This window comes from Canis lupus, chromosome 11 (genome assembly GCF_003254725.2).
Source record: "Canis lupus dingo isolate Sandy chromosome 11, ASM325472v2, whole genome shotgun sequence".
In the NCBI taxonomy this organism is placed as follows: Eukaryota; Metazoa; Chordata; class Mammalia; order Carnivora; family Canidae; genus Canis; species Canis lupus.
This window is the reverse complement of record NC_064253.1, coordinates 10,040,232-10,061,587: the sequence shown is the minus strand read 5'-3', so window position 1 is coordinate 10,061,587 and position 21,356 is coordinate 10,040,232. Positions and strand designations below refer to the sequence as shown.

General features: G+C 39.7%; 1 protein-coding gene across 2 annotated transcripts in view; it reads right to left on the bottom strand.

Moving 5' to 3' along the window:
* The window catches only part of LOC112650210 (uncharacterized), a 502,480-nt gene that overhangs the window by 9,827 nt on the left and 471,297 nt on the right, over positions 1–21,356 (bottom strand). Inside the window, exons 1-6 of one of the 2 annotated variants that reach the window (XM_049115983.1) lie at positions 7,324–7,541; positions 5,586–5,720; positions 4,003–4,143; positions 3,344–3,481; positions 2,683–2,820; positions 1,121–1,261 (exon numbers count right to left, since the gene is read on the bottom strand). In XM_049115983.1, coding sequence (XP_048971940.1) covers positions 1,121–1,261; positions 2,683–2,820; positions 3,344–3,481; positions 4,003–4,143; positions 5,586–5,720; positions 7,324–7,393 — 763 coding nt within the window. In that variant the 5' untranslated portion in view covers positions 7,394–7,541. Of the gene's footprint in view, positions 1–1,120; positions 1,262–2,682; positions 2,821–3,343; positions 3,482–4,002; positions 4,144–5,585; positions 5,721–7,323; positions 7,542–21,356 lie in introns of those variants that run through there. The other variant, XM_049115981.1, reaches the window with a different exon arrangement.

The window sequence follows — 21,356 nt, the reverse complement described above, 5'->3', positions numbered from 1 at the left end:
AATTACTTCTTTATCTGTCTTATGTTCTCTGTTTTATTCTAAACAAGCATTAGTTTGATATGTCATACTGTCACATTTTCTCTTCATTTATCTTAATCCTTTTTTCATATTTCCAATGTATTGATCACTCTGATTTATATTTGTAAGTAATTCCCTGGCTCTAGCCTTCAGGTCACAAATGTTCTTTTCCTCTGACAAATGTGATGTTTAACTCATCCACATTTTTTATGATTTCTAGAACATTATTTCTCATTTCTAAAACTTGGTTTTTTAAATCTTTTTATTGATAGTGTTTTATGTTTTTACTTGTTTAATAACTGTAAATATTCTTATTTACCATTCCTATTGTTCAATTAAATGATTTTCTTTGAAGCTAAATCTTAGTGTTCATTGTGTTTGCAGAATCTACTTTAGATTATGTGTTTTGTAGTTTTGCATGGGGAGCTCATGTTCAGTAAGTCATTACCTATAAGACTCTTTTACATGGATGACTAACGATTCAGAGCTCTTTCACATTTCTTCAGTGAGAAATTACTAGAGTACTGCAATCTTTGGTTTAATTTTACATTAATTCTTTGCTTGTAGGTTTAACTGACATACAGCAATTCTGGATACATCCCTCAATAAATGATATTTTCCCAAAATGAATGCACGGACTTTCTATCTACCATCTGATAGTGAAAACTGTTTGTGTTCTTTTTTGTTTTTTGTTTTTGTTTTATTAGATTATTTACTTATTTATTCATGAGAGACAGAGAGAGAGAGAGAGAGTGAGAGAGAGAGAGAGAGACAGGCAGACACAGAAGCAGGCTCCATGCAGGGGGCCCAACAAAGGCACTGGATCCTAGGTCTGGAGGATCAGGCCCCGGGCTGAAGGTGGCGCTAAACCTCTGAGCCACCTGGGCTGCCCCATGAAAACTGTTTGTATTCAGTTCCTAGTGAGGATACAAGAACAAGAGACTCGGATTCCCAAATTGAGATGAGGATAAGATAGTAACTGGGTCTGATGTGTACCTTTCTCCCACTAGCTGAGAGATGCTGAGCTGGATGTCTACCAGTCTGTTCAGGCACCCACTGCCCTAATCTGCCTAGACTTTGCATGCCTTTCCTTGCCCCTTACCTGCAGAAGACAGATGACTGAAGGAGGAATAGCAGGAGAAGTATTCTGATCCAGAGGATTCAACTTTTGCCTCAGGGACCAGAGTATTGTCTTCCAAACAGTGGCCAGGTGGTGGATCAAATTTGCTTGATTTTGAGATTCCTAAAAAATTCATTATAAGTCAGAAAAAGAGGTAGTTCCATTCTGTTCCCCCTACTATACTCTTCTCCCTAACCTATTCTTCCCATTGACTTCTATGGAAATACTTACTTTGTTCTGAACAGATGTCTTTATTTATTTATTCAAAGAGTTGCAGAGAGAAAGAGAGGCAGAGACAGAGGCAAAGGGAGAAGCAGGCTCCATGCAGAGAGCCTGACATGGGACTCGATCCAGGGTCTATAGGATCACGCCCTGGGCTACAGGTGGCCATAAACCACTGTGGCACTGGGGCTGCCCCATGAAAACTGTTTGTATTCAGTTCCTAGTGAGGATACAAGAACAAGAGACTCGGATTCCCAAATAAGAGATGAGGATAGGATAATAACTGGGTCTGATGTGTACCTTTCTCCCACTAGCTGAGAGATGCTGAGCTGGGTGTCTACCAGTCTGTTCAGGCTCCTACTGCCCTAATCTGCCCAGACTTTGCATGCCTTTCCTTGCCCCTTACCTGCAGAAGACAGATGACTCAAGGAGGAAATAGCAGGAGAAATATACTGATTCAGAGGATTCACCTTTTGCCTTAGGGACTAGAGTATTGTCTTCCACAGAGGGGCCAGGTGGTGGATCAAATTTGCTTGATTTTGAGATTCCTAAAAAATTCAATATGAGTCAGAAAAACAGCTGGTTCCATTCTGTTCCCCCTCCTATACTCTTCTCCCTAACCTATTCTTCCCATTGACCCCCATGGAAATACTTACTTTGTTCTGAACAATAATCTTAAGAGATTTATTTATTTATTTATTCCTAGAGATGCAGAGAGAAAGAGAGGCAGACACAGGCAGAGGGAGAAGCACGCTCCATGCACAGGGAGCCCGATTTGAGATTCGATCCTGGGTTCCAGGATCACGCCTTGGACCAAAGGCAGGCGCCAAAACGCTGCGCCACCCAGGGATCCCTATACTCTTTTCCATAACCTATTCTTCCCTTTGACTGCTATGGAAATACTTACTTTGTTATGAACAGTAATTTTTTTTTTAAAAAGATTTATTTATTTATGTATTCCTAGAGATGCAGAGAGAAAGAGAGGCAGAGAAAGAGGCAGAGTGAGAAGCAGGCTCCATGCAGAGAGCCTGACATGGGACTCGATCAGGGTCTCCAGGATCACACCCTGGGCTGCAGGTGGCCCTAAACCACTGTGGCACTGGGGCTGCCCCATGAAAACTGTTTGTATTCAGTTCTTAGTGAGGATACAAGAACAAGAGACTTGGATTCCCAAATAAGAGATGAAGATAAGATTATAACTGGGTCTGATGTGTACCTTTCTCCCACTAGCTGAGAGATGCTGAGCTGGGTGTCTACCAGTCTCTTCAGGCTCCCACTGCCCTAATCTGCCCAGACTTTGCATGCCTTTCCTTGCCCCTTACCTGCAGAAAACAGACAACTCAAGAAGGAATAGCAGAAGTATTTTGATTCAGAGGATTCAACTTTTGCCTCAGGAACCAGAGTATTGTCTTCCAAAGAGGGGCCAGGTGGTGGATCACATTTGCTTGATTTTGAGATTCCTAAAAAATTCATTATAAGTCAGAAAAACAGCTGGTTCCATTCTGTTCCCCCTCCTATACTCTTCTCCCTATCCTATTCTTCCCATTGACTTTATGGAAATACTTACTTTGTTCTGAACAGTAATATATATTTTTTAAAGTTTTATTTATTTATTTATGCCTAGAGATGCAGAGAGAAAGAGAGGCAGAGACAGAGGCAAAGGGAGAAGCAGGCTCCATGCAGAGAGCCTGACATGGGACTCGATCCAGGATCTCCAGGATCACGCCCTGGGCTGCAGGCAGCCCCAAACAGCTGGGGCACTGGGGATGCCCCATGAAAACTGTTTGTATTCAGTTCCTGGTGAGGATACAAGAACAAGAGACTAGGATTCCCAAATAAGAGATGAGGATAAGATAGTAACTGGGTCTGATGTGTACCTTTCTCCCACTAGCTGAGAGATGCTGAGCTGGGTGTCTACCAGTCTGTTCAGGCTCCCACTGCCCTAATCTGCCTAGACTTTGCATGCCTTTCCTTGCCCCTTACCTGCAGAAAACAGATGGCTCAAGGAGGAATAGCAGAAGTATTCTGATTCAGAGGATTCACCTTTAGCCTCAGGAACCAGAGTATTGTCCTCCAAACAGTGGCTAGGTGGTGGATCAAATTTGCTTGATTTTGAGATTCCTAAAAAATTCAATATAAGTCAGAAAAACAGCTGGTTCCATTCTGTTCCCCCTCCTATATTCTTCTCCCTAACCTATTCTTCCCTTTGACTTCTATGGAAATACTTACTTTGTTCTGAAGATTAAAAAAAAAAAAAAAGATTTATTTATTTATTTATTCCTAGAGATGCAGAGAGAAAGAGAGGTAGAGACACAGGCAGAGTGAGAAGCAGGCTCCATGCAGAGAGCCTGACATGGGACTCGATCCAGGGTCTCCAGGATCACACCCTGGGCTGCAGGCAGCCCTAAACTGCTGCGTCACTGGGGCTCCCCCATGAAAACTCTTTGTATTCAGTTCCTAATGAGAATACAAGAACAAGAGACTTGGATTCCCAATAAGAAATGAGGATAAGATTATAACTGGCTCTGATGTGTACCTTTCTCCCACTAGCTGAGAGATGCTGAGCTGGGTGTCTACCAGTCTCTTCAGGCTCCCACTGCCCTAATCTGCCTAGACTTTGCATGCCTTTCCTTGCCCCTTACCTGCAGAAGACAGATGACTGAAGGAGGAATAGCAGGAGAAGTATTCTGATTCAGAGGATTCACCTTTTGCCTCAGGGACCAGAGTATTGTCTTCCAAAGAGTGGCCAGGTGGTGGATCACATTTGCCTGATTTTGGGATTCCTAAAAAATTGAATATAAATCAGAAAAGCAGCTGGTTCCATTCTGTTCCCCCTCCTATACTCTTTGCCCTAACCTATTCTTCCCATTGATTCTATGGAAATACTTACTTTGTTCTGAACAGTAATCTTTAGTTTGGGCGGAGAATTGGTATCTTTCAGCATCCTATTCTTCTATTTGGATCCTGTTACTGTGGGTCTTCATATTCATTCATCTTGGTTAGAATTTTCAGTACCATTTGCCTTCCTTTATATTTGTTACATTTTTATCCTCTGCATTCTATCTCCTAGAGTTTTACAGCCTCAAACGAGACAAAATCTTAACTTTTGAAGAACACATTCTTTATTTTTATGTCATGTCTCTCTTTCCATGCTAACCAAGCTCGTGGCTCATTAGTTAATTGCTAAATATCATCATCCCCTCTTATGGATATGTCTGATACATTCTCATTAGGAACTGACATTACATACCTACTGTGGCAAAACGGTGTGATGGGTGCAATGTGCTTTGTGTCTATATGTTCCTAACATGTTGGTTTAAACAGAGCTAGGGCTTAAAGTGTAATTGATTTGGTGCTTGTGAATCTGAATATGAGATGAATTTTGTGTAAGTGATAATGGTATGTACGCTTTCTGGGTTTCAGTTTAGCACATATCCATGTGTACAGATTCTGCGTCCTATGTCTACGGATTACAGTGTTATATTTTGTTATGGGACTTAATATTCTCTTCGAGACTAGACTCGGCATATTTGTGAAATATAAGGGAAGAATGAAATAACATTAGAGGATGTAAAAATCAAAGGTTTTAAGAGAAAGAATAAATGAACCTCGAGACTATATTTATATATAATACATGTGCATAGATATAATCTATATTTATATATAAATTATATTAGATAAATTTCACAAATGTAATGGTGAGTGAAAGAAACCAGACAAAAACTATACGTTGTATGCTTCTATGACATTTAAAAACAGGGATAACTAAGCTTGGGTTTTAGAAGTCAGAAAAATTATCTGTGTTTGTGTAGCAGGAACAAAAACATGGCATAGAGAATTAAGGTGCATATGGAAATTATAAGGAAATGAAAGATGAGAATAAGGAGTGCAGAGAGTCTGCACCGGGATAACATATGTGCTTTTGCTGGTTGACACTGACCTACCCTTCCATGTTTCTCTGGTAAAATTCTCATACCCAGACCCTCTCCCACCATTTCCTCAAATAAAACACTGCTCTCTGCTGATCTTTTTGGGATTACTCCACTCCTTTTAAGTATTTTCCCCTTGCAAGTGATGATTTCTACCTCTGGTCAGAGAAGAAGACAGAGATACAGTTGGAGTTTCTTTCTGTTTTGGTCAGCCTTTCATCAACTGATGATCAGAATCACTCAGTTCATCTCTGGCTTCTGCCTAGATTCCATTTTATTCAATAAATTCTCCTTACCAGCACCAGTGAGCTTTTCTTGGGAGGAGGTGCAGAAGCATTCTGAAGAGGAAGAAGAGTCCTTTGCTGTCTGGCCTGAAGTTGAGGCCACTGCACTTTGTTCATGCTGTAGAACTTCTTGTAAGTTAGTACTTGCTGAGAAATCACACAAAAATAATAAAGATGTGACCCATGATTGGTGTTTGCGAATTTATCCATCCATTAAACAAACAACAAGAGTATAAACAAGACATGTTTAGTGAACACACATAGCCTCCATTTTCATGGAGAGCATAATATGGTTCATTTATTGTGTTTCTATCAGGAGGAGTTGGGTTTGTACAATGTTCCTTGTAACTGGAGCAGAAAGTGCAAGCTATCTCCTTTCTACCTGGACATACTACTAGATTGTATTTATCAGCATCTCTTGCGGCAGTTCTGACAATGGGATTAAGTTTTTGAAAATGGAAAATGACTGGAAATGACATGTGACCCTTCCAAACAGAACCAAAAATACCTCTTCTGGGTCCCTCCATGCTCTTCACTTTTCAGGTAGTTGGGATGTTGATAATCCAGGGTCTATTTTAAAGCTCAGGTTGATGATAGCAAAGATTCTATCAGCCCTGGAGACTTGCCATATTCCATTTTTATATACTCTGAATTGTTATATAAGCAAGAAACCGATTCATTTGTGTACTAGTTACAAGGGCCAAATCTACTCTCACTAATGACGTAAGGATGTAATGTGTTTTTGAGAGGCAAATAATTGGATCTGGTACAGAGTAAGTGGACAATTATATTTGATATTAATTACCTTTTCCTGGCACACTTATATTCTATATGTGTGTATATGGGAAACACAGTTATGAGTACATGTTTTCCATGTCTCATACTTTACACTCAATAACAACTCTCAACACGGACTAATTTTATTGCAGGTAAAATACAGATAACCTCACTTTCCAGGCTTCTCTCCCCAGAAAGCACATACATTGTTGGAAATATCAAGTCCTCTTCCCAAGTAGGAGTCAACACTTGTAACTTCAGGGTTAGCCTTAATCTGCCCTCCCCCAACTCCCCAGCACTGAACAATGGTTTCTCCTCCTAGATGTTACTTGTTTACTTTTAATTTCCATAGCAACCAGAACTACTTCAGTTTTCCATTTCTTCAGAAACAATCTCCTCAATTTAACCATTATCATTAAACAGTGGTATATGTACATATTCTGCCCTTTTCTTGCATTTTAGATAGGAACCCCGCATTTACATTCTCATAGTCTGAGACAAAATTCTTTTTTGCTTCTGAGTAAGTAAATTCTGACTTTATACTCTCACCCCTGTACAACCAGTTTCAAGTGCTCTTTTAAAAATTTCTCCTTACTTCTATGAGCCACATTTTCTTCCTCATTAACAGGAGAAAGTACTACTGGAAAACTTATAATAACATCCTATACTACATCAATGCCCTTAGACAGAAATAAAATATAGGAAAATACAATTTCCACAGAAAGAGTACTAATCAGCCACTCACTAAGTCTGTAGTGCAGTAACCCAGAGTGACATAGAGATGGCACAGGTCTTAAGCTGCAGAGACAAGGTTTTGGTCACTTGAATTTTCTTTTGACTCTCAGAGACTATCTGAGCCCTCAGAAAGACTAGCATATATACACATCCCTCCCCCACTTCCCTTCTTCTCTCCTCCTTTCTTTAGAGGCAGTTCCTTGTCACCCTGTGCTCAGAGAAGATGCTTAACACATACCTTTTGACCTCTTGACAGTTTGGGGGGAACTTGTACTTTCTAGATGCTTCCTTTTTTGTTTCTGCTTCATGGTTCACCTATTCAGAGAGTGACTCCAATCAGTACCTTTCTCCCTGAAACTCAACTCAGAGAGTCGGCTAACAATAACAAAGAATCAAACTAGTTCACTCGTACACTCATGAACAACAAATCACTTGAGAAACTACTTCCTCACTAAATCACTGTCCTGACCAGTGCTCAACATACCAACAGGGCTATTATGATGCAAGCCAGCATCAGTGTTCTGTGACCTAGGGATTACATCAGCACACACCAGGAACCCTGCTGATACTCACAGGATTCAAGGACTGCCACAACTCAGACTAGAGCCATTGCTTTCATCCACTGGGAACTATCATCAACTTGAATTTGTGTATCTTGCACTTGACATCAAAACAAGAGAAAAGAGGACTTGGATTAACTAAAGAACATTCTTTCTTGTGTCTACAGTAACCACATCATTGAATCTCCCCACAGAGAAGGCAATACCTGAGAGAACTAGGGTTTAACCATGCCTGAATGATAGAAAACAATTCACATTAGATCTTATTAGTAATATTATTTAACTTATGTGAAACAGTTATAGCTTTGGTATATGTGAGTGTATAGGTGTGGATTTGAGGGCATTTCATAATTCTATACAACCCTAAATATTTTGAATTTTCCCCCACCACTGGGAATAGGCTCGTGTATTTTTACAACAAGCCACTGTCTCTTTTGCTATTCTTTTCCTAATTATTTCCCAAGAGGTTTGGAGAAAGAGAAAACCCCTAGATTTACATTCCCTGGCCCTCATAATGAATCCTCTTCTGGTCAAGCCTAGAAGTCTCATTCTCCAGGCATCTGTTCCAGGCCCCAGTCTATGTCCTCTGGAAACAGCTGGGTTCTGTACAGAGACCAAACTCTGTGGTTAGCTCCATCCCACCCCCCATCCACCACTGCATACACCCCCCTCCCTCAGGGACAATCTGTATTTACCTTTATTTATCAGTTACACTAGAACCAGGCCATGGTCTCGAGCCTCCTTCAGTCTTCTCTGGCCCCAGTGGGTGCTGCCTCTGTACATTCCCTTCACTTACTAGGGGCTCAGCCTCTTAGAGTCACTGAATGGCAGGCACATTCATCAAGAATGCTTAGCCTTCTTACCGATCAGATAAAGTAAAAACAAAAATTAGATACTATTTTACATGTATCACATTGGTAAAAGTTAGGTCAAACTGCTCAAACTATATACATGATTATAAGGATATGGGTTTAAAAAAAAAACAAATCTTCATGATCTAAAATGTCTTCTGCAGCCATGCTGAAGAACAATTAGTCAACATATTATAAAATTAAATAAGCATATAAGCCATGATCCTATAATCTCATTCTTTAAAGGGACCTTTGCAAGGCTGATACTAATACCATTATTTATACTAGCAGGGGGCTGTCATGTTAGTTTAGTTTCCAACTTCAGAGGAATGGGTAAGCAAAGTGTGGTAGGGACATATGACAGAATTCATTGCCAGGGATAGAAGTCAAGCCCCTTAAAATACATGCCTACAGAGCAGAGCACCAGGAAGGAACTGGCAATCAGAGATTAAAACAAAAAGAAAAACAAAACAAAACATAATCAATGAAATAACCACAAATATTTCCTTGACCAGACTAGTGACTAAGCAGATTCATGAAATTAAGAGTGAATACCCTTTGGAATGAAAAAAAAAAAAAAAAAAGAAAGAATTCCACCCAAAAGTAAAATGGCTCAGATTATGTCCAGATCTAAGGAAGAATTGTTCTAAACATCCTTTACTGTGTTAATTCCCTATGTCTGCTACAGTAAAATAGAAGAAATTAGTGGCTTAAAATAAAAATTTATTATCTCACATACAGTTCCAGAGGCCAGAAGTCTGATAGGGATCTCACAGCCTGAAATCAAGGTGTTAGTGGCACTGGTTCCACCCAGAGGCTCCAGGGGAGAACCTGTTCTCTTTTCTTTTCCAGGCTTTCGAGGCTGCCTGCATTCCTTGGCTCTTGTTCCCTTCCTTCATCTTCAAACACATCGCTTCAACAACCGTTTCCATCGCACATCGCTATTCAATTTTTCTCTTACTCCCCTCTGCTAAGGATTCTTTTTATTATATCAGCCCCACACAGGCAATCCAGAATATTTCTCTCTCAAAATCCTTAACTTACTCCCTTCTGTGAAGGCTCTTTTGACACTTAAAGTAACATATTCAGAGGCTCTAGGGATTGGGGGACTGGACATCTTCTTCCAGACGCAGGGAGAGTGAGTATGTCAGCTACCACAGCAAGACAAAAACAAAGCATGTCAGAGTAAATTCACTCCCAGAATAAAATATGGTGAGGTAAGAATACAAATTCCAAATTAAACAAGAGTAATGGGGCGGGGGTGGGGTGGGGCGAGGCCCATTAACTATATTAACACACTGAGTAAAACAAAACAGGACAAAATAAAGGAAAAATCCCCAGTTTGAAATTAAACATAACCCAAGGAACAGAAGAACAATGGCATGAGAGTTCTTCATACCATAGGTTTTAAGCAACTATATTCCCCAAAACAAGAGCTCTAGGACAAGATGACAAGTCAATGCAAAGTTACGAAAATGGATGATTGAGAGCAGAGGGAAAAATAAAGACTCTAAATAAGGTCAAAATGGGACAAATATACAAGTTAGAACCCGAAAGAAGAAAGGTTTCAAAGTGAAAAACTGGCATATTGATTTGAGGTAAATGTAAAGGGAAGAGATATATAATTAATTAGGAGACAATGAATAAAAAAAGAAAAGCCACATGCTGATACATAACAACAAAGAGGTTAACAGATAAATCAATTAATCGGGATATAATATCCATAGAATACAGGAAGAACTGAAGCCACAAATGAAAAGGGTACATATTTTTTCAGAAAAAAAAATGAGATACAACTTACAGAAATTTATAAATCCCAGTTTTATATATATCTTAAAAGAAACAAACAAAATTCTTCAGGTGCCCTAGGAGAAGAAGCAAGTCCCTGTAAGGGCTTAACATTAAGCTGGCTTCACCAATCCATAAAGCAAAATCTACTGCTTGAAAATAGTATAGTAGTATCTGCAGGTATTGAAAGAAAGAAGGTGTGAAACTGAGATATTCTTTGTAGCCAAGTTGTTTTCAAGTTCAAAAGCACCTGGCAGACATTGTCAAATGTGTGTCAAATGTTTTTTCAGGGAACACGTGTGTTCTAAAAGAGCCATTGCTGAGAAAGTCAACTTTGTGATAAAGCCAACTCAGAAATGCTGTGAAGAAAAGACAAGTGTGATACTCCGTGCCAAAAGACAGTGAGATTTCTTTTTTTAAGATTTATTCATTTATTCATGAGAGAGAGAGAGAGAGAGAGGCAGAGACATAGGCAGGGGGAGAAGCCCTGAGCCAAAGGGAGACACTAAACCGCCCAGCCACCCAGGCATCCCAAGACAGTGGGATTTTGAAGCACACAGCAGAGTGTGATGGTAGGAGTGGAGTAGGAATTGACTGACATCGTTTTATTATAGTGTTCCTACAAGCAAAGTTTGGGTTTCAGGGCCTTCAAGGGCCAGGCCATGTCTCTTTCTCTGAATTTCTGTGATCCTGTTTTATCTTACCATGTGCTCCCACAATGTCAAAACTCTGATAGTACCTCTGCATGATTGTTTCCCATTTCTGTGCTTTTGCCCAAACTCTTCCTCTTCTGAGAACTCATACAAAATCTGGGGCTTAACTGTCATTGTATTTAGTACAATAGATGGTTGGCTGGTCAACTTTCAAGTTTTCCAGGGCAGGAATTTCAGTGTGTACATACATCTCTGTCTTACAGGGTAGTGAGTGTTCCGGGTATCCTCTCAGAAGGAAAAAACAAGACAAGAAAACCATAGATAATCAGAAAATTTTAAAAGCAAACAGAATTCTCAGAAATACATCATCCATGAGCCTTAATTGAGAAGGCATACAAAAGGGGCACCTGGGTGGCTCAGTTGGTTAAGTCTGCCTTGGGCTCAGGTCATGATTCTCACTCATCCTGGGTTGGGTCCTGGAGTTGAACCACCCACCTGTACCTTGGCTCTCTGCTCAGCGGGGAGTCAGCTTCTTCCTCTTCCTCTGCCCTTCCTCCCCACTTGTATTCTCTACTCTCTCAAGTAAACATAAAAATCTTTAAAAGAAAATAAAAAGCATGCAAAAAAAAATAATATGACAATGAAATCCAGCCAACTCAGAGATGACTTTTTAAAAACTCCTTAAATATTATGAATATTGTAAAATGAATGGGGAAGAGCAGTGAATCCATCTAAATACAAAAAAAAAATAAAATAAAATAGATTATGGTTACAGAAGAGAATGCATGTTTACAAAATAGAAAAAGGTACAAAATCTGAAAGAGAAGAGGTGAGTACAAATGCTTTACTTTCATCTTAAATGGCAGGATTAAATTGATACTATCTAAGAATAAAATTTAAAATTTTAGCTATCTCAATATGTTTTAACCTTTATTCTTAATCACAGGAGTATTTTATGTATTAATAAATGTGTTTTTATGAAACATTTAAAGTTCAACACTGTCAGCTTAATTCCTATTTCATTTTTTGATGAGTTCAAGTATAGTTACATTTAATATTTACTTAATTGTAGCGTAATTCAATTTGTTCCTCTTTCCATCCACCATTTATTTATGTATCTATCCTTCCATTTATCCATCCAGGTGTATACAGGCATAACTGAAGGTACTCAACTAGCTTGACATTCAACAGATGTTGAAAATGATTACATTTTAGTAATTTGGAGTAATTTTTAAGAACTTTTGAATTCCCATTTTAACGTGCAGTACTCATGCAAAAACACTGAATTCATCCTAAAAGTTAAAATAATGTAAATCTGGGGGAAATAGTTTGCAAACTTGGGATAATTAGTTTATGATTCCTTTCTCTGAGTACTTCCTCTTTTTAAAGTACTTCTGCTTAATAATATGTAGTTACATTCTTCAAAGTTTCCAAGTTTTAAAGGAGTATAACAGCCTTGATAAACATTTTTATGTGACTGTCCTCTTATAAACAAAGATGGAATTTATGTGATATTGGATTAAATTGTAGTATGTGAGATATCAACTAAAAATAATCAATGAAAGCAGAGCAACACCTTCAATAACATTACTAATCTCATTAATCTGGTACATGATCCAATGATAGTGAAATGCATATGAATATAATTATGTAACTAACTGCCTCCTGAGGCGCTCTGTCCCGAAGTCGTTCTCACATGTCAACATATTTATTTACTTATTAATTTTTATGTAGGCCTTCTAACATTTAATAGTAATTTGCAAATTCTTCTAAATGGACAGCTACAGTTATACATAGAACTAGGTGAGTCGATAATAAATTGCCTCATACTGACTGTTTAAAAAGAAAAAAAATCCTCAAGAAATAAACGTCCATCAAAATGTAAACCCTAGAAGAGTTGGATCTATGAGCTACTGTGTTAACTGCTGTAACTCTACTATCAGTGATAGTAGTAGACATTTGAGATTTATTGAACAGAAATATATCTAAATCAGGGACGCCTGGGTGGTTCAGCAGTTGAGCGTCTACCTTCAGCTGAGGGCACGATCCCGGGGTCCAGGATCGAGTCCCACATCGGCTCCTTGCGGGGAGCCTGCTTCTCCCTCTGCCTATGTCTCAGCCTCTCTCTGGGCCTCTCATAAATAAGCAAATAAAATCATACACACACACACACACACACACACACACACATAAATCTACAAATAAGTAAAGAGAAATGAATTCAAATAATCGGAAGTGTGTAGAGCTTTTCTCTGGTATTTATTAGCTAACTTACAATAGCTGAAGAAACAATATTTTTCATAATAAAACATATCCTTTCTGTCAAAGAATATTTTGGCTTTAAACCTCATTTACATAATTTCTTCTCCCAAAAGAATGGACCTTAGTCATAAAGAAGGAAGGTTAAGAAAGCCTCAGACAGTTAAGTAATTGGCTTGGTCATATGACTAGAGAGTGTGGAAAGCCTTTCTGCTAAATTAACATGAAACTGGACTCAGTTTCTCCTTGAATAAGGAGAGGCTGTATTTTGTTTTGAATACTGCTTTAATATAGTATAAGCTTACCAGAGCCATTACTTAGCAGGTATCAGTGGAAATTCTGACTTAATGAACCAGCTATGGGAGTTTTTAAACAATGCTTATCTTTTTAACTCTCCCCAAAAGCATATTGTATAGAGGTCAAAGCCACTGACTAGAGGGGCAGGCACTGGCTTGAATGCCAGCTCTCAAGAAGAAGCTTAAATAATAAATGCCACACCCTCTTGTTAACTCTTGGAGCAAGAGTCCAAGCAACAACGGACTCTTGCTATCCAAGGAGAAGTGTGAGCGTAAGTACAAGGAAGATAAAGAGAAAACTAAAAGGCTCGAAGTCAGCCTTCTCAATTTTTGTCTACTTGGCTTTTGCCTCTGACGAGTGGTAGAAGGTAGAATGAAGATCACGGGATTGAGTAAGCAAGAAAATTGTGAGATGGCTGGTGTCCCTAACCTTTCTCCCTGTGTTCTCTTTTGACTTCTGCCTTAACTCCGTATGGAATGTGTAGCTTGAATGAAAAGGGACAAGTGAGGTTACTTTCTGTAATGATCTCGCTTGAGTCAGATTTATGACTGTAAGGTAAGGCACTTGAAGAGCACTGGGAAGGGGGCCGGGGGGAAGCTCTGAGTGTGAATCCCAAATCTGTCACTTAGTACTTATTGTAGATTGGGTAAGCAAGTTGAACTTTCTATGCACAAATTTCTTCCTCTTAATGTGGTGGTGATCTTACAGAGTTGAAGATTAAGTAACAAAAGGTGGGGTTTTTTTGTTTTTGTTTTTTTGTTTTTTTGTGGTTTTTTTTTTTTTTTTTTTGTAACAAAAGTCTTAAAACAGTTCCTGGGTGATTGTTAACACGATAAATATGCATCAAGAGGGAACTGTATGCTGAGTGTTTTCATACAAGATGGATAAAGAAAATTACAACTCTAAGTCACAATGTCAGGGTTTAGGACTGAAAATTGGGCAAATGCAAACAGAAGACATTTGAAATAGCTAATTTACTTTCAGCACTTATTCTGTTTAAATATTTTCACATCCCACTTAATTTTAATGACGCTAGTCATCTAAGTCAATTTCCCTTCTCTGTTCTTTATTAGTTCAAAATGGCAATTCTCATTTGCCTCTGACAATCTGATGAAAACACTGATTTTCTAAAATTCTCTTGAAAATTGGCATTGTGCTGCTTTGATGAATATGTTTTCATTTTCATTTAAATGCACTTCAAAATGGGTGTTCTGACAGATTAGATGCAAAAAGTTATATATTTTCTGTCAATGGCTGTCTTTTACTACCTGTGGTGGTAAAAATACTTCTTCCTATGGTAATAAAAGGATATTTAACTTTTGTCAAATTACCTGTAGTTAAGTTTCTTTATGGGAGTTTGCGTAAAAGGAAAAAGTAATGTTCTACCAGTTTTTAATAAATTAACCCAATCACCCCAGGAAGAAGTAGACACTCACCACAAATCTTTTCACAGAGGCATCAGTGCTAAATGCCTGGGGCCAACATTTGAGATTTCTTGGGCGATATTTTATTTTATTTTATTATTTTATTTTATTTTATTTTATTTTATTTTTTAAACTACAATTTAAAAGTAATTTTTGTTTCTTGGGTGATATTTTATATTACTTAATTTTTTAAACTACAATTTAAAAGTAATTTTTGTTTCTATAATTTATTATCTGTATACCCATAATAAAAATTATCTTAGTTTCGCTAATAACTTATCAAAGGTGATCTACTTTAAATTGCTATAATTTCCTCCTAATTTTCTATTATTATTTTAAGTATATCTTGACATTGATTTTCTTTTTTTTAATAAATTAATTTTTTATTGGTGTTCAATTTACCAACATACAGAATAACACCCAGTGCTCATCCCGTCAAGTGACCCCCCGCCCAGTGCCTGTCACCCATTCACCCCCACCCCCCGCCCTCCTCCCCTTCCATCACCCCTAGTTCGTTTCCCAGATTTAGGAGTCTTTACGTTCTGTCTCCCTTTCCGATATTTCCCACACATTTCTTCTCCCTTCCCTTATATTCCCTTTCACTATTATTTATATTCCCCAAATGAATGAGACCATATAATGTTTGTCCTTCTCCAACTGACTTACTTCACTCAGCATAATACCCTCCAGTTCCATCCACGTTGAAGCAAATGGTGGGTATTTGTCGTTTCTAATGGCTGAGGAATATTCCATTGTATACAAAGACCACATCTTCTTTATCCACTCATCTTTCGATGGACACCGAGGCTCCTTCACAGTTTGGCTATTGTGGCCATTGCTGCTAGAGACATCGGGGTGCAGGTGTCCCGGCGTTTCATTGCATCTGAATCTTTGGGGTAAATCCCCAACAGTGCAATTGCTGGGTTGTATGTAGGGCAGGTCTATTTTTAACTGTTTGAGGAACCTCCACACAGTTTTCCAGAGTGGCTGCACCAGTACACATTCCCACCAACAGTGTAAGAGGGTTCCCTTTTCTCCGCATCCTCTCCAGCATTTGTTGTTTCCTGCCTTGTTAATTTTCCCCATTCTCACTGGTGTGAGGTGGTATCTCGTTGTGGTTTTGATTTGTATTTCCCTGATGGCAAGTGATGCAGAGCATTTTCTCATGTGCATGTTGGCCATGTCTATGTCTTCCTCTGTAAGATTTCTGTTCATGTCTTTTGCCCATTTCATGATTGGATTGTTTGTTTCTTTGGTGTTGAGTTTAAGAAGTTCTTTATAGATCTTGGATACTAGCCCTTTATCTGATATGTCATTTGCAAATATCTTCTCCCATTCTGTAGGTTGTCTTTTAGTTTGGTTGACTGTATCCTTTGCTGTGCAAAAGCTTCTTATCTTCATGAAGTCCCCATTGTTCATTTTGCTTTTGTTTCTTTTGCCTTCGTGGATGTATCTTGCAAAAAGTTACTGTGGCCGGTTCAAAAAGGGTGTTGCCTGTGTTCTCCTCTAGGATTTTGATGGAATCTTGTCTCACATTTAGATCTTTCATCCATTTTATCGTTGTGTATGGTGAAAGAGAGTGGTCTAGTTTCATTCCTCTGCATGTGGATGTCCAATTTTCCCAGCACCATTTATTGAAGAGACTGTCTTTCTTCCAATGGATAGTCTTTCCTCCTTTATTGAATATTAGTTGACCATAAAGTTCAGGGTCCACTTCTGGATTCTCTATTCTGTTCCACTGATCTATGCGTCTGTTTTTGTGCCAGTACCACACTGTCTTGATGACCACAGCTTTGTAGTACAACCTGAAATCTGACATTGTTATGCCCCCAGATATGGTTTTCTTTTTTAAAATTCCACTGGCTATTCGGGGTCTTTTCTGATTCCACACAAATCTTAAAATAATTTGTTCTAACTCTGGAGAAAGTCCATGGTATTTTGATAGGGATTGCATTAAACGTGTAAATTGCCCTGGGTAACATTGACATTTTCACAATATTAATTCTGCCAATCCATGAGCATGGATTATTTTTTCCATCTCTTTGTGTCTTCCTCAATTTCTTTCAGAAGTGTTCTATATTTTTTAGGGTATGGATCCTTTACCTCTTTGGTTAGGTTTATTCCTAGATATCTTATGCTTTTGGGTGCAATTGTATATAGGATTGACTCCTTAATTTCTCTTTCTTCAGTCTCATTGTTAGTGTATAGAAGTGCCACTGATTTCTGGGCATTGATTTTGTATCCTGCCACGCTACCAAATTGCTGTATGAGTTCTAGCAATCTTGGGGTGGAGGCTTTTGGGTTTTCTATGTAGAGTATCATGTCTTCGGCGAAGAGGGAGAGTTTGACTTCTTCTTTGCCAATTTGAATGCCTTTAATGTCTTTTTGTTGTCTGATTGCTGAGGCTAGGACTTCCAATACTATGTTGAATACCAGTGGTGAGAGTGGACATCCCTGTTGTGTTCCTGATCTTAGGGGAAAGGCTCCCAGTGCTTCCCCATTGAGAATGATATTTGCTGTAGGCTTTTCGTAGATGGCTTTTAAGATGTCGAGGAAAGTTCCCTCTATCCCTACACTCTGAAGAGTTTTGATCAGGAATGGATGCTGTATTTTGTCAAATGCTTTCTCTGCATCTAATGAGAGGATCATATGGTTCTTGGTTTCTCTCTTGCTGATATGATGAAACACATTAATTGTTTTACGAGTGTTGAACCAGCCATGTGTCCTGGGGATAAATCCTACTTGGGCATGGTGAATAATTTTCTTAATGTGCTGTTGGATCCTATTGGCCAGTATCTTGTGGAGAATTATTGCATCCATGTTCATCAGGGATATTGGTCTGTAATTCTCCTTTTTGGTGGGGTCTTTCTCTGGTTTTGGAATTAAGGTGATGCTGGCCTCATAGAACGAATTTGGAAGTACTCCATCTCTTTCTATCTTTCCAAACAGCTTTAGGAGAATAGGTATGGTTTCTTCTTTAAACGTTTGATAGAATTCCCCTGGGAAGCCATCTGGCCCTGGATTCTTGTGTCTTGGGAGGTTTTTGATGACTGCTTCAATTTCCTCCCTGGTTGTTGGCCTGCTCAGGTTTTCCATTTCTTCCTGTTCCAGTTTTGGTAGTTTGTGGCTTTCCAGGATGCGTCCATTTCTTCTAGATTGCCTAATTTATTGGCGTATAGCTGTTCATAATATGTTTTTAAAATCGTTTGTATTTCCTTGGTGTTGGTAGTGATCTCTCCCTTCTCATTCATGATTTTATTAATTTGAGTCTTCTCTCTCTTTTTTTTAATAAGGCTGGCTAATGGTTTATCTATCTTATTAATTCTTTCAAAGAACCAACTCCTGGTTCTGTTGATCTGTTCCACAGTTCTGGTCTCAATTTCGTTGAGTTCTGCTCAATTTTAATTAACTCTCTTCTTCTGCTGGGCGTAGGGTCCATCTGCTGTTTTTTCTCTAGCTCCTTTATGTGTAAGGTTAGCTTTTGTATGTGAGTTCTTTCCAGTTTTTGAATGGATGCTTGTATTGCGATGTATTTCCCCCTTAGGACTGCTTTTGCTGCATCCCAAAGATTTTGAACGGTTGTATCTTCATTCTCATTAGTTTCCATGAATCTTTTTAATTCTTCCTTAATTTCCTGGTTGACCCTTTCATCTTTTAGCAGGATGGTCCTTAACCTCCACGTGTTTGAGGTCCTTCCAAACTTCTTGTTGTGATTTAGTTCTAATTTCAAGGCATTATGGTCTGAGAATATGCAGGGGATGATCCCAATCTTTTGGTATAGCTTCAGACCTGATTTGTGACGCAGTATATGGTCTATTCTGGAGAAAGTTCCATGTGCACTTGAGAAGAACGTGTATTCAGTTGAGTTTGGATGTAAAGTTCTGTAGATATCTGTGAAATCCTTCTGGTCCAGTGTATCATCTAAAGCTCTCGTTTCTTTGGAGATGTTGTGCTTAGAAGACCTATCCAGGGTAGAAAGAGCTAGAATGAAGTCACCAAGTATAAGTGTATTATTATCTAAGTATTTCTTCACTTTGGTTAATAATTGGTTTAAATATTTGGCAGCTCCCACATTCGGGGCATATATATTGAAGACTGTTATGTCCTCTTGTTGGATAGATCCTTTAAGTATGAGATAGTGTCCCTCTTCATCTCTCACTAGTCTTCGGGGTAAATTTTAGTTTATCTGATATAAGGATGGCTACCCCTGCTTTCTTTTGAGGACCATTCGAATGGTAAATGGTTCTCCAACCTTTTAATTTCAGGCTGTAGGTGTCCTTCTGTCTAAAATGAGTCTCTTGCAGACAGCAAATAGATGGGTCTTGCTTTTTTATCCAGTCTGAAACCCTGCCCCTTTTGATGGGGACATTAAGCCCGTTCACATTCAGAGTTACTATTGACAGATAGGAGTTTAGTGTCATCATGATATCTATTCAGTCCTTGTTTTTGTGGATTGTTCCCCTGAACTTCTTCTTAAAGGGGAATTTTAAGAGTCCCCCTTAAAATTTCTTGCAGAGCTGGTTTGGAGGTCACATATTCTTTCAGTTCCTTCCTATCTTGGAAGCTCTTTATCTCTCCTTCCATTTTGAATGAGAACCTTGCTGGATAAAGTATTCTTGGTTGTGTGTTCTTCTCACTTAGGCCCTTTCTGGCCTGCCAGGTCTCTGTGGAGAGGTCTGCTGTTACCCTAATATTCCTCCCCATAAGTGTCAGGGATTTCTTGTCTCTTGCTGCTTTAAGGATCTTCTCTTTATCTTTGGAATTTGCAAGCTTCACTATTAGATGTTGAGGTCTTGAACGGTTTTTATTGACTTTAAGGGGGTATCTCTTTATTTTCTGGATCTGAATGCCTGTTTCCTTTCCCAGATTAGGAAAGTTTTCAGCTAGGATTTGTTCAAATACATATTCTGGCCCTCTGGCCCTTTCGCGCCCTCGGAAACCCCAATTAAACGTAGGTTTTTCTTCCTCAGGCTGTCGTTTATTTCCCTTAATCTATCTTCATGGTCTTTTAATTGTTTGTCTCTTTTTCCCTCAGTTTCCCTCTTTGCCATCAACTTGTCTTCTATGTCACTCACTCATTTTTCCACCTCGTTAACCCTCGTCGTTAGGACTTCTAGTTTGGATTGCATCTCATTCAATTGATTTTTAATTTCTGCCTTATTGGATCTAAATTCTGTAGTCATGAAGTCTCTTGAGTCCTTTATGCTTTTTCTAGAGCCACCAGTAGCTGTATAATAGTGCTTCTGAATTGGCTTCCTGACATTGAATTGTAATCCAGATTTTGTAACTCTGTGGGAGAGAGGACTGTTTCTGATTCTTTCTTTTGAGGTGAGGTTTTCCTTCTAGTCATTTTGCTCAGTGCAGAGTGGCCAAAAACAAATTGTATTGGGAAAAGGAGAAAGAGAGAGAAAGAAGGAAAGAAAAGATAAAAAGAAAAAAGGAAGAAAAAAAGGAAAATAGAGAAGAAAAAGAGAAAGAAAAAGAAAGGTGAAAAAAAAGGGTGGGGGAAGCAATCAGAAATCAAAAAAAAAAAAAAAAAACAACTCGGGGGAGTATCTTCTGATTCTGTATACTTGAAGTCCCTTGACTTCCCCTGGAACTTGTCCGTCTAGCTGGTCTTCTGGGGGAGGGGCCTTCTGTGCTGATTTTCAGGTGTTAGCACGTGGGGGAGCTGCTCTGCCCCCTGCCTGGTGCAGGGCTCAGGGGGGTTGTTTACCCCGAGAGGCCGCAGGAGGAACAACCCCAGCGGCGACAGCAGCTCTGGAGCCCTGGAGTCAGCCCCCGCAGTAACTCTGGAGCTCTCTTTCTCAGGGCCTGGAGGCTCCGGGCGGGGCCGCTGATCTGCTCAGCTGGGGCAGGAGCGTCCTCGCTGTCCTGGGCCCTCCCGGCCTCTGCCTGTCCTGGGGGAGGCGGGATCCTGGGCTGTGTCCCGGCGCCCAGTGATCTGGGGCCTGCACTGTTGGATTCGGGCTCCCGCCCCGCAGCCCCATCCGCAGAGCCGCCCCCGAGCCCCCCGAGCTGCTCAGGGTCCCGCCGTGCGCGCTGCAGCCCTTAGGGAGCTCGGCGCACTCTCCCGGGGCGCAGGTGTCTGTCAGTGTTCCCGGGAGCCCAGGGCATCCCCGCCCTCCTGGGTCCTGCTCCAACTCCCCGCGAGCCCCTTTCCCCCGGGAAGGTTGGTGCAGCTCCTGCTCCTCCGGGACGGGGCTCTCCTGTCCTGGGGACACTCGCCCCGGCCTCAGCCTGGCTCCTCACGGGGCCCCTCCCCCTTGGAGGCCTTTTGTGTCTTTATTTCTTTTTCCCCGTCTTCCTACCTTGATAGAAGCGCGAACTCTTCTCCCTGTAGCATTCCAGCTGTCTTCTCTTTAAATCTCAGGCCGAATTCGTAGATTTTCAGGATGATTTGAAGGTTATCTAGGTAATTTGGTGGGGACAGGTGATT